This window comes from Neopsephotus bourkii, unplaced genomic scaffold (assembly GCF_033783945.1).
Source record: "Neopsephotus bourkii isolate Nb327-2 ecotype Australia unplaced genomic scaffold, CSIRO-AGI_Nbou_v1 NB_369, whole genome shotgun sequence".
In the NCBI taxonomy this organism is placed as follows: Eukaryota; Metazoa; Chordata; class Aves; order Psittaciformes; family Psittacidae; genus Neopsephotus; species Neopsephotus bourkii.
This window is the reverse complement of record NW_026900875.1, coordinates 1273369-1285375: the sequence shown is the minus strand read 5'-3', so window position 1 is coordinate 1285375 and position 12007 is coordinate 1273369. Positions and strand designations below refer to the sequence as shown.

General features: G+C 57.2%; 1 protein-coding gene across 3 annotated transcripts; it reads right to left on the bottom strand.

The window, feature by feature from the left end:
- Positions 1-275: 275 nt before the first annotated feature.
- On the bottom strand, positions 276-10056 carry LOC133209906 (mucin-4-like). Of its 3 annotated transcripts, none has more exons than XM_061348841.1 (11): positions 7481-10056; positions 6071-6210; positions 5625-5789; positions 5188-5343; positions 4566-4696; positions 3643-3731; positions 2268-2447; positions 1676-1828; positions 1339-1458; positions 995-1039; positions 276-849 (listed from the first exon to the last, which is right to left on the bottom strand). In XM_061348841.1, exons 1-11 carry the CDS (start codon positions 10005-10007, stop codon positions 833-835), a joined length of 3723 nt encoding a protein of 1240 aa, XP_061204825.1. In that variant the 5' UTR covers positions 10008-10056; the 3' UTR covers positions 276-832. The 3 variants fall into 3 exon arrangements, with proteins under 3 accessions (XP_061204825.1, XP_061204827.1, XP_061204826.1); XM_061348843.1 differs by lacking the exon at positions 7481-10056 and adding an exon at positions 6841-7464; XM_061348842.1 differs by lacking the exon at positions 995-1039.
- Between the last annotated feature and the right edge of the window lie 1951 nt (positions 10057-12007).

Sequence of the window (12007 nt, the reverse complement as noted above, 5' to 3'; positions counted from 1 at the left end):
TGCTGAGGGAAGGTGCCTAAGGTGGGTGTATCAGACCTTAGTAGATGCTGGTTCCAGCCCCACATCCCTAGAGCCTGGACACTCACATCCCCAGCACCAACTCCAAAGGCAGAAGCATCCTGCAGTCCTGCTGCTCCAAGCCTGCCCCCACCACTGCCTCCCATCCTGGCTCAGCAGAGGACACAGCTGCTGCAGGATAGTGATGCTCAGACCCCTAGGAGGCTTTATTGAACAAACAAGATTGATAAGGGTTTATTTTTTTTCCTATTTTAAGAAAGGCAGATGCTCTTCTATGCACAAGATAATTATTTTTCTCCTAATTCCTGATCATGAGATTGCATTTTGCCCTCACACACCAGCAAAGGTATGGGGAACAAGACAGAACCAGCTCATGGGGTGAGCCTGGCACACCATGGCACGCAGGGGCTTGGACACAGTCAACCCATACAAGATGCAAAAACTCCTTCCCCAGATGCCAGGGGTCCAACCTCCCCCGGCTGCATGGGAGGAGCGGTGGGATGCAGTGGGAGAAAGAGATGGTGTATGGGGTGAGGGGTACCTGTCCATCTCCTGCCAGCAAGGAGATGCCCATGAGCACCCACTGAGCTGCAGCTGGGGAAGGGCAACTAAAGCTACTGGTTCCTGGGACAAGTCTGGGTTAGAAACATGAACTTCTGCCAGTGGAGCAGGCACTGGCCAAGTGAGCTGCCTTGTGTGGTGGGCAGGGTGATGGGTGCTGGGGACAGAGCAGGGACACAGTGGATGAGCAGGATCAAAGGACTCAGAGGATGAGCTGTGACCCAGACCATGCTGTTGATGTGCAGTCCCACAGTTATTCATCCTCTCCACCTGCAAAGAAAAAGAAATGAGAACTGCTCATCCACCTCCTCCCTGAGGGCCTAAGGTAAGCTGTGAGCCCTGGAGGAGTTTCCACATGGGGGGCCAGGGACAAAGGAAAGTGGCTGGCAGAGAAGAGATCCCCAATCCCGCTCACCTCTCTGCTCCTCCGAGTAGCTCTCTGACTCCTCTGAGGAACCTGCTGGGGTTGCAGTAAAGCCTCACATCAACTTACACTGATAGCCACATTAGCTGCAACCCTCCTCCCCTCCCTGTGCTGTCACCCTCAGACTACGCTGGTGGTTGTGTGCTAAGGGAGATGCTTCCCACAACACCGTACAGCCCAGAGCACAGCACAGCCTGCATGTGGACATCCCCAAACCCATCCCTCATCTGTGTGGGGCTCTTGCTGCCTTAACAATCAGATGGCTGGGACTTTCCCCTCTGCAGCCCTGGGCACCAAGACAGCATCACCCCAGCACACACAGGCTGCAAACCCACCCATGCCAGGTAACTGGTATCCATCACAGCCAATCTTTGGTCTCTTCTCACTGTAGCGGTCGCAGAGGTGGGCGCTGCCAGCCTGATTACAGCACCAGTCATACAACTTCAGCTCCTGGTCTGGAGGCAAAAAGAAGAGTAAGGGGCTGAAGGAGAGAAGAGAGGGAGATGGGCTGGCTCTGGGCAGGCAGGGCGCTTGCCTCAGCTTTTGGGAGGTCCACACTCCCTCCAAGGGCAACAGCATGTCAGGAAAGAGGCTGGCATGGAGATTAAAGTGATTTAGAGGCTACAGCGATGCCAGCCTCAGCCGGGGGATGCCAGGGATGGCTGTGCTTACCACGGTAGGGAGACGCCTGCCTGAAGGACCTCCAGTACCTCTCCTGCCGCCCCTCAATGAGCTGGTTCTGACTGTCGTACAGGCAGCGGATGCCAGCACCGTGCTGGTTGGGAGAGGCAGAATGCAGCATGGAGACACGGGCAGCCCACCAGCCTGCGATGGGGTAGCAGTGAGCCTTAGACCACAGCTCTCCCCAGCCAGGTCCCTTACCTCAGGACAAGGAGCAGGGCTGGGGCTTGCTCCTTGTTATCCATCACCCCCACTGCACCACATGTGGTGCTATGGGGGTTTGGAGGGACTGACAGAGACCATCCAAGTGGTCCCCCAGGGTGAGACGTGGGTGCTGCGGAGGGTCCATCCCCACTGTCCCCATACAGTTTAGACCAGCTACATCCGGTTTAATAAGATAGGGGCAGGTAAGCCCTTGTTCCTCCTCTACTTCCCTGTCTCTGCAGGGAAGAGCAGCCCCTCTCCTCCCATTTTCTGTGGGATCACCTGCCCACCCTGCCAGCAGGACCCCAGCCACGCTCGCAGGTGGGTGGGAAGGGACAGTCTGGACACGAGGACGGAGGGAAGTGGTGTGCTCACTTACCTCCACGGCTGCTCTTGAAGCGGGGGTCCTGCTGCCCTTGCTGCAGGGAGCAGGGGCAGGCGGGCAGGCCCTGGCTCCATGCCCGCGGCTCCTGCTGCCGCCCCGTCCACGCCAGGCACTTCAGCCGGTAGTTGATACCCACTCGGCTCTCCAGCTTGTAAATCCACAGCCCGCGGAGGTCTGAACAGGGACAGAAACCACGAGCTGTCACCTCCGGCCAAGGGACCACAGGGGCAGCTTTGGCCTGAGGCAAGAGCTGAGTGGTGCTGATGCTAGAAGCTAAGCCCACATTGTCCCTAGCCTTGGGACTCCATGCTTAACAGCCACCCAACTGCAGGAAAACGGGGAGAGGTTATTGCCAAAGAAGAAAGCCTTGGATCAGAGCCATTACAACAAAAGGGTCCATGGACACATCAAGAGTAATTCAGCCTCAGGGTACCCAGTGGTACCTTTTCTCTCTAGGGCCCTACTAGCTGGTACCCACTGGAAGCATTTTATGAACTTGGGTCACAACAGCCCCAGGCAATGCTTGGGGAAGAGTGGCTGGAAAGGTGCTCAGTGGAAATGGGCCTGGCTGATTGATGGAGATGAACATGAGCCAGCTTGTGCCCAGGCAGCCAAGAAGGCCAATGGCATCCTGGCCTGTATCAGAAACACTGTGGCCAGCAGGGCCAGGGCAGTGATCATCCCCTGTACTGGGCATTGGTGAGGCTGCACCTCAAATCCTGTGTTCAGTTCTGGGCCCCTCACTACAAGAAGGACATTGAAGTGCTGGAGGTGGGTCCAAAGAAGAGCAACAAAGCTGGTGAAGGGTCTGGAGAACAAGTCTGATGAGGAGCAGCTGAGGGAACTGGGGGTGTTCAGCCTGGAGAAAAGGGAGGCTCAGGGGGAACCTTATTGCTCTCTACAACTACGTGACGGGAGGTTGTAGTGAGGTGGGGGTCAGTCTCTTCTCCCATGTAACAAGCAATAGGACAAGAGTTTCCTCCTCAAGCTGTGCCAGGGGAGGTTTAGATTGGATATGAGGAAACATTTCTTCACAGAGAGGGCAGTCAGGTATTGAAACAGTGGTGGAATCGTTGTCCCTGGAAGCGTTCAGAAGCCCTGTAGATGAGGCTATCAATGACATGGTTTAGTGGTGGTCTTGGCAGTCCCAGGATAGTGATTGGACTTGGTGATCTTAAAGGACTTTTCCAGCCTGGTTGCTTCTACGGTTCTATGTGCCTGGGGGGAAAGCCTGGTCTCGGTGAACTCAGTGAGAGCCTTGCCACAGTGTTAGGTTGGATTTCATTCCCTGGGGACATCTCCCTCCCCACATAGCTCTTTCCCAGCTCCCTGAGGGGCTGCGTGAACCCCCCTGGCTGTGCAGCACTACCTGTGTTGGAGCCCCTGAACTGGTCAGGGCGATATTTGGCGGCTGGAGGTCTCTGAGCCAGGTCATCGTTGTGGTAAGAACCATCCCCACTGCATGCAGAGGAAAGAGGAAGAATCAGGAGTTGCTCTTCCTGTGGAAGGTTATTACAGCCCCAGCCTGACCTTCAGCTGCTCTGATCCTGAGCCACTGGGACCCACAGCACCCAAATCGCAGCTCTGAGGACACAAGGGCAAAGGTACTAGCTACCCCAACCCGCTGCCTCCTCTCTATGGGATGCAGTTGATTTTGGGTGCTGCAAATGCACCTACTGTATCATGGCTGAACCCCCAGACATCTCAAGACCCCTGTGAGCAGCTGCCGTGGTTTCCAGCACCTTGCAGGGTGATATGGAGCAGAAACCACCAGTGGTCATGCACAGGCAAACGTGCACACACACACGCCTGTTCTGCCCACGCTTCCCGTCCCAGCCACCTTTTCCTTACCCAGCTGCAGCAATAAGGAAACCCTGGAGACAGCGTGCATGGGGTGAGACGTAATGCAAGGAGGCAGGAAGCGACTGCTCCAGCCAAGCAGCGGAAATCCCTTCCCTCGACTGGTGCAAAGTTCAGCAAACATCCCCTGTTCCCCACTCCTTCTACCCAAACCACCAGGATGCTGTGGGCCTGGGCCCCCAGAGGGATGTCTGGTTTTTATCACAAGCACAGCCCAGCAAGTCAGTGTGCTGCAGCACAATACAGCCACTAGTGTGGCAAATTTGGTTGTGAGACCCCTGCATGTTAGGCTATGTGGGCATGGAGACCCCATCTGAGCTGTCCCTCATCCTTCATGGGATGCCGGGAAAAGGATTAAACCAGACAGAGCCAGTGGTGGGACACAGCCTGGTGCTCAGAGGACACAGGGGTAGGGTGCTGATCCTGCTGTACCTGGTGTAACCGATGAGTACATTGGTGGCAGCAAGCCTGGTGTAATCCCATTGCATGCCTCCGTCTTGGTACAGCATCAGGATGTAGGACCTGAAGCCATCAGTGGTCAGAACAGCTTGATAGGTGATTGTCTGAGGAGAAGTGTTGCAGACAGGTAAGAAAGCGAGCAAAGCTGTTGGATTTTAAATCATGGCTGTGGGTCAGTGCTCGCTGGGGAACAGCAGGGCTGAGGCCCTGATGTACAAGACAAAGGCAGCCTGGCCTGGTTTGCATTTTGCATGGAAAATGTGATGGTTTTACTTTGATGCTCCATTTACTTTGATGTTGCAGGAGAAGCCTCATATTCACCCAGTTTTATGCTCCTGAAGAGCAGTGTTTCTGGTGCACAGTAAACTCCTACCACATTAAAGAGGAAAATCTTACAGAGCAGGGGAAGTTCAACTAAAGATGTCCCCCAGAAAACCTGAGAAACACCAAAACATGGGCACAGCCCAGTTCTTTTGGTGAAAATCTTCAAGATTGACCTTTTTCACAAAACGGGTTGTTATTTTAGGCACAGACAACCATGGGTCTTGGGTATTTTGACAACTCAGTAAGCTCTTGAGCTCCATCAGCCCCTTACCCTGCGGGTGTCAGTGTGTGCTGTGTAGGCAGGTGCCCTCTCCCAGGTGATCTTCAGGGTCCAGGCTGCAGAGTAGGAGGACCTCAGGTACCGCCGAACCTTTGCTTCCACATCATGGACAAACGGAGGCTTGGCCGTGTTGAGGGTGACGTACTCCTGTGGGTTGGGTACACCCATGTCTGTGTTAGCTCCCAGCAGGACAAAGATAGGTCTAGACTGGGGTCATGCCATGGAGCGACTGAGGCTCTGGATGAGATTTGAATGGCTCGAGGCATGACACACACAGGACTGAGAGCTCTTAGATTTGGCCCAGAAAAGGGAAATGCTGCTCACTGGCTCCATCAATTACACATTTCAAGGGACATCCACAGAATAGGTGATGAGTTTATCATCAAAAGGTGTTTCATGCAAACATGCACCCCAGTGGTTTCATTTACCTGGTAATAGGTGGTGCCAACCCCTTTGGAGAAGTCGGCGTTGTCCCAAAACACAGCAATCATGGGAACCTCCTCATGGCCATTAAAGCCGCTGGGAGGAGGGTTGGGGTATGTGAAGATACTGTTGTCTGAGGCTGGGAAAATGATCTGTCCGTTGTCTGTAAACTGAGCAGAGGGATCCCTCCATCAGATGAGGACCACCCTATAACACAGGATTAGCAAGCCCTCCCATTTCCAAGCCCACTTTGAACAAGGCCAAGGAAGGTCACCATCAATGTGGCCACAAAGTCACCTCCTGCTATAAACAGACCCTAGCAGCATCGCAATTGATTTGCCTCCGACACGGTTCCATGCCAGGCACCTGCCCCCCAGGGCCTACCCAGGTTCGTGGGGGATGGCAGCTTGCCCTGCAGCAAGGGTAGACCAGGTAGCCAAGGTAGACTCACGTAGAGAGAGTCGCGCAGGGTTTTCCCAAATGGGAATCCGATCTCAGGCTTGAAAAGCGGAGAATTAAAATCCACTCTCCTCTCCACGTACTGTCGATCGTTTTCCCTCGCTCCGTACTCGTACAGGGGCACAGCTGCAACTGGAAAAGAAAACAAGCAAAAAAACAACCCCCAAAGCACACTTACAGCAAAGCCTTTGGTGTGTGCCAGAAACTCAAAGGGATGAAATGATTTTGCTTCCAAAGGGACACAGCCTGGGCAGCAGGAGGTTGGGGGGACACTGCCAATAGCCACCTGGACACCCTGTGTGTCACCTTCCCTTACAGGAGCTTGCTCCCACCCCTTCCACTGCCTTACACATACACAGCTCTCCTGAACCCACTGCGATGGCCTTTGTGGTTACTGTCCCCTCCTGCTCCAGCCGTGCTGGGGCACTGTGATGAAGGACTGCTGTTAGGAGGGGAAAAACATTGTATGGGACTGTGGCAGGGGGACAGCAGAGAATTAAGCACCCACAGCAGTTTCTAGAGATGTCCACAGTCTCCAATCCCATATTTATGCCTGCTAAATAAAACAAAGCATTTGGGGGGAATGGGTTTTCGAGCTGATTGGACCATACTTGAATGCAGGCTCAGCCTGCAGAAAATGAAAGCTCATGTGCAGGAGGTCCTCATGGTGTGCCTCCCCCAGGGGTCCTGGCCCCAGATAGCCCCCTTGGTCTCTGGATACCAAGTGTCCCTGAGGATGGTCAGTCAGGATACATCACATACCTGCGGGGCCAGGCAATGGGGTCAGGGCAGCCGCTGGCCTTTCTGGTGGAGCTGGAAACACTGGGGATGATGCTTGGGGGATGATAGCAGCTGCTTCTGGCCTGGGGACTGCTGCCTCCCTGTCCCCAGGGATGGGGACTGGTGGGGCCAGGCTGGTGGTGGCTGGGGACCCCAGCCGGGCTCCCCCCTGGCCTGGGAAGGCTGTGGGGAGGCTCGGCCCACCAGTGGCAGGGGATGGGTTCACTATGCTGGTTGTCAGCTCACTGCCCAGGAACAGTGGCTGAGGATGAACCACCGACAGGTCTCGGCCCCAGGGTCTTTGATGTGGGGCTGCCAGCAGTGATCCCAGTGGGAGGAAGACCAGGGAGCCCTGGGCTCTCCCCCAGCAGGGAATGAGCAGCGGTCTCCATATCTACCCTGGCTCCAGTTGTGCTGGGAAGGAGCCGAGCCATGTCCCCTTGTTCTGCAGTCACTCCGGGGAGCATGGCACTTGCTTCCCCGGGCACGGGGCTGTCATCATCCCTGGAGGGGGCTCCAGGGCTTTCCGTCTGGTGGGCAGGCAGGAGCAGGGCAGCCCTCCCCGGTGCAGCACCCCCCAGGTCTCCCCTTTCCCCTGCAGAGGACCCCACTGCTGACTCACATGCTGGAAGCGAAGCAGAAGGCCCGGAGCTGGTGGACTCTTCCTCTGCAGTGTTTTCTCTCTGTGGAGCAGAAGGCAGCACCCGGGCAGCACCGGGGGATGCAGGGGCACGGGGGGACACCTCTCCCAATGGTGCTGGCATCCCTGAGGCCACCTCATCTTCAAGAGACCATGTCTGAGCACCTCCAGCGTCTCCTGCCAGCCCACCCCGTGCCCCTGGCATCAGGGGTCTGGTCCCACTCTGGGTGCCAGGGGCAGAGTTGGTGTTCCCATTGGGTGCCAACCCTGAGCTCAGCCCATGCCCGGGAAGAGGCAGAGAAGCAGCCATAGAGGTGGCCATGTCATTGGAAATGCTGCTGCTGGCAGGAGCCACTGGGACCAGGGGCTGCACCTCCCAAGGTGAGGTGAGGGCAGATGGGGCTGGCGCTCCTGACGTCTTCTGCATGGTGGCTCCTACTCCTTCCCCCAGGCTGGCACCGGGGGAAGGTCCCCTGTTCACTGAGGATCCTCCAGGCAGCTCCACCACAATGGCTTGGCTCAGTTTTGCATCAGGAAGTCCAGGATTAGCACTGCTCTGGATGCCAGGAGCAGGCACAAGGTGTTCCTCAGGGCCACCAGCCTCCAAGTCTGTGCTCAAGCCACCACCAGCTGCAGTAAGGCTTGCTCTGTTAGCACCCTCGACAGCTGTCCCAGGTGATGAAGACCCCTCTGCAGATGGGGAAGAAGATAGAGACTGCAGCAGGGAGCTCATTTCTCCATCAGGGGCTCCTGAACCAGCTGGTCCCTCTCCAGCAGGGGCCTGGGCCTGCCCCAGGGACCCTCCATCACCAGCTGTTTCACCTGCTCCTCCTGAAGCAGGAGGGACCTCAGGCCCAGCACCCAGGGAAGGTGGCAGAGCGCCAGAAGCACTCGGGCTGGATGGATCCAAAACGGAGGATGCTGCAACCACATCACTGGGAGAGGCAGGACCAAATGAGGAACCTGACCCAGGCAGCTGACCCATCCCAGCCACTGTCCCACTGCCTGCAGCAGGGAGCAGGGGTGGCTCAAACCCAGTCCCACTGTCTGCTCCTCCCAGTGCCTGCTCTGCTGGGCCAGCTCCGTGGTCCCTTGCTGCCAGCAGCCCCACATTTATGCCAAGCTGGGCCCCAAGGGCAGCTGATGGGGGTCCCACCAGTCCAGAAGCTGCTGAGCTGAGGGCATCCCATGCTGAAGTCAAGCCAGTGCTGAGTCCATTGGCTTCAGGGAGATGTGGTCCCTGGGGAGCACCAGCTGCCATCCCCAGCGGCTGTGACTCCCCGAAGGACGGAGGCACAGGAGCTCCCTGGGCAGCACTGAGGTCAGGGCTCACTGGTGTCTCTGCCCCAGACACAGGGCCGGCTGCACCCCCCAGCGGTGGGTAAGCAGCCCCAGGAGCACTGGCAGGTTCACCAGGCAGGTGCCCTGGTCCTTCAGCCTCCGAGACACCAGGCTCTGGGCCAGCACTGCCAGGAGGTGTGGGACCAGGCAGGGGCCCTTGTCCCAGTGGTGGCACTGCTCCTGCTGCTGCTCTGTCTTCAGGAGCTGACAGAGAGGACTGTTCAGCATTCACCAAAGTGCTTGTTTCTCCTGCCGGTACCTCTCCAGTGGTAACAGGGTCCTTCTGAGTGCTGAAGGCTGAAGGACTCATGTCACTCTGGGTACCTGCATAAGGACTGCCATTCCCTGGACCTCCTGACTCTGCTGTGTCCCCTGCACCCTCGGCCCCCTGACCCTGGACCCCAGCAGCAGGCCGTGCCAGTCCACCAGGTACAAAAGATGCTGGGTTGTGAGCATCTGGAACTGAATTCAAGCCAGTGCCATCAGCACCCTGGGGACCACCAGCTGCCACCTCCCATGGCTGTGACCCTCCGAGAGAAGGAGTCACAGGTGCTCCTTGACCAGCAGTGAGGTTGGGGCTTGCTGGTGTCTCTGTCTCATCATCAGCTACAGGCAGGGTGCCAGACCCAGTCCCTGAGGGTGGGTAAGCAGCCCCAGGAGTGCTGGGGGATGGCAGAGCAGCAGCAGGCAGTGGCGGCTGTTCTCCAGTGAGGGTCTGCCATGGGGCAGGTTGCAGGGATGGTCTGGTTAGATGCACAGCCCCCATGTCCCCTCTGGGTAGCACAGTGGCCAAGACTGAGGGATTTATGCCACTCAGTACACCTGTGGGACCCCTTGGGGCTAGCTGTGAGATGGCAGTGTCCTCTGTTGCCTTGGGTGCCTCGCTGGCTGCAGGTGACAGGGTTGAACCAGGAGACTCCAATGACACCCTGGGGGTTCCCTGCCCATCCCCATCCTCACTGCCGGCCGGTGCCAGTGAAACAGTTGGGCTCAGCACTGCCTGGCCAGGGAGGAGGGAGGGCTCCCCTAGGTTTCCCTCTGTTCCCGACACTGTTGAGCTCTCCAGGGGCAGGAAGGTTGAGGCAGCTGGGCTGAATTCACCATTTACTGCATCTCCTGCATCTCCAGGCACTGAAGCTGAGGGACTTCCCCCAGCAGCCGGGGTCATTTCTCCCACTGGCTCTTGGGTGGTGCCCACAGCTCCACTCACCGCTCTGTCCTGCCCCCCAGTGCTGGGCCTGGGGCTTGAGAAGTTGGCACTGTCTTCACTCTGGATATCCAGAGGCAGGGTAACACCTTCCTCAACTGCTCCCGTGGCTGTGGTCAGCCCCTGGCTTGGTGGTACAGTGACACCGGTACCCACAGGGCTGCCAGCAGTTGGCTGTGCTGGTGGAGGGGTGGTGGGGAGGGATTCAGTGGTGGGGTTGAGATCTTCTCCTCTTTCTCTGGTCACAGCCGCAATGTCCCCCTTTATATCTGGAAAGAGAAGGGTGGTCCCGAGGGGGGTGTTGGGACCAGCCGCTGTTACATCAAGCTCTGCTTCTGGGGTGACAGCGGGGTGCTGTGCAGAGACGGCAGCAGCGGTCGTGGCTGCAGCAGGAGCTGCTGAACCCCTCTCAAAATCCTGAGGCGTGTTAGGAGGCTCGGTCACATTTGTCAAAGCTGGTGCTGTAGAGCCGTATTCACTCGCTGCTGTCACCAAAGCATTCGCCTCAGCCCCGGGGGGGAAGGATGGGCTTGGTGGACTCTCTGTGAGGATCGTCTCTACTGTTTCAGCATCAAACACCAAGGTGCTTGTCTCCACAGTGCCCATCACCAGGACACCAGGACCCTCGCTCTCTGCTGTGATGGGAGAAGCTGTCCCGGTAGCAAATGGCTCGTCGGTAGTAACAGGGACTGCAGCAGCAGCCCCAAGCCCTGCAGAGAGACACAGAGTGGAGCATTACGCTGGGCACTGGAGCCGGCAGCCTGCCAGGATCAGCCATGTGTCTCTGTCAGCCGAGCATCAGGAAGATCCCACCCCTTCTTAAACCCTACTGCCCCATCCTGTGGCCTTATGAGTCTTTGATTTAACAGATAAGGAGCGCAGCCTGGGCTGCCTTAGGCACTGCACCGCACAGCGCCTTTTGCAGCCCCAGCATCAACTGCTGCCAGCTGAGACAGGACGCAACTCATCACAGGTCTGGTGCAAGCCTGGAGGCAAAGGCAGACGCTGCAACCAGGACACTGCGAATGGTATTGCCTGGCACTGGGAAGAGCTGGGGCCCAGTGAGTCTAGTTCATAGCCCCAGGGGTGTCTGTGAAGCTCTGCTGCCTGAGGACAGCTCTCAGCCCTCTTTACCTTGCTGCAGGGACAAACCTGAGCACAATTGCGTCTGCAGACCTGGTGTGTGTGTGTGTTCTTCCATTTTTTCACCTTTTGGGTGTCTGAGGGACATTTAAATACAGTTTATTCCAAGCCCTTTGGCAGATAGGACAGCCAGGGCTTAGTGAAATATTCCCTGATGGCAAATCCCTCTCTGCTGCTGCAGATAAAGCAAAGGGGACTACCCCTCTCCTCCAGCTGGGTGCAGGCATCAGGAATTCCCTGCCTGTGGAGGGAATGTTAACTCCCAGGACCAAGCCCTGCTTACAGCTCCCTCCTCTTGCTGTGGAAGTCCTGCCCCACATCCAGGAGCTTTACACAAAGGAGGAGACGCTACCCCACATCCCAGCACCCTCTGGCACCCATGGGTGACGTTCCACCCAGTCTTATTTTTAGGACGGGGATGTAGGCTCTGGGGAGGCCAATCTGCCACCGTTGGCTTCAGGAGGAGTCAGGCAGATCTGCTGACGCTTGGCTTTAGGCGGCTGCAATTAGGGGAGACAAAGGGCGCCCCGAGGGTGAGCCCCAGCAGGGTTTCACCTCAGCACGACAGCCTGAGCCTGTTCTCCATCCCGGTGCTCCGGTTCATCAGGTTCCCCTGCCAGACAACCGTGTCCCCCTGCAGCAGAGGTGCCTCCGACCTCACCACTGGCTCAGATCATTAACTTGTGGATAGCTTGTACCGGAGTCATTAATGACTATGACAGACCAGTCCTTGGGGGGTCTGTCCTCCCACAACCCCCTAGTCCCCCTCCTGTCAGGCTGCTTCCTTGTCATCTTCCCTGGCTCTTTGCACCAACCCC

Excerpts from the sequence above, each read along its gene's own strand:
- LOC133209906 (XM_061348841.1), bottom strand. The coding sequence starts at position 10,007 with ATGACCCCGGCTGCTGGGGGAAGTCCCTCAGCTTCAGTGCCTGGAGAT. Across the intron at positions 5,790-6,070 it reads CCCTGCGCGACTCTCTCTAC|TTTACAGACAACGGACAGAT; the intron begins GTGAGTCTACCT and ends CCCTCTGCTCAG. Across the intron at positions 1,459-1,675 it reads GCAGGCGTCTCCCTACCGTG|ACCAGGAGCTGAAGTTGTAT; the intron begins GTAAGCACAGCC and ends TTTTGCCTCCAG.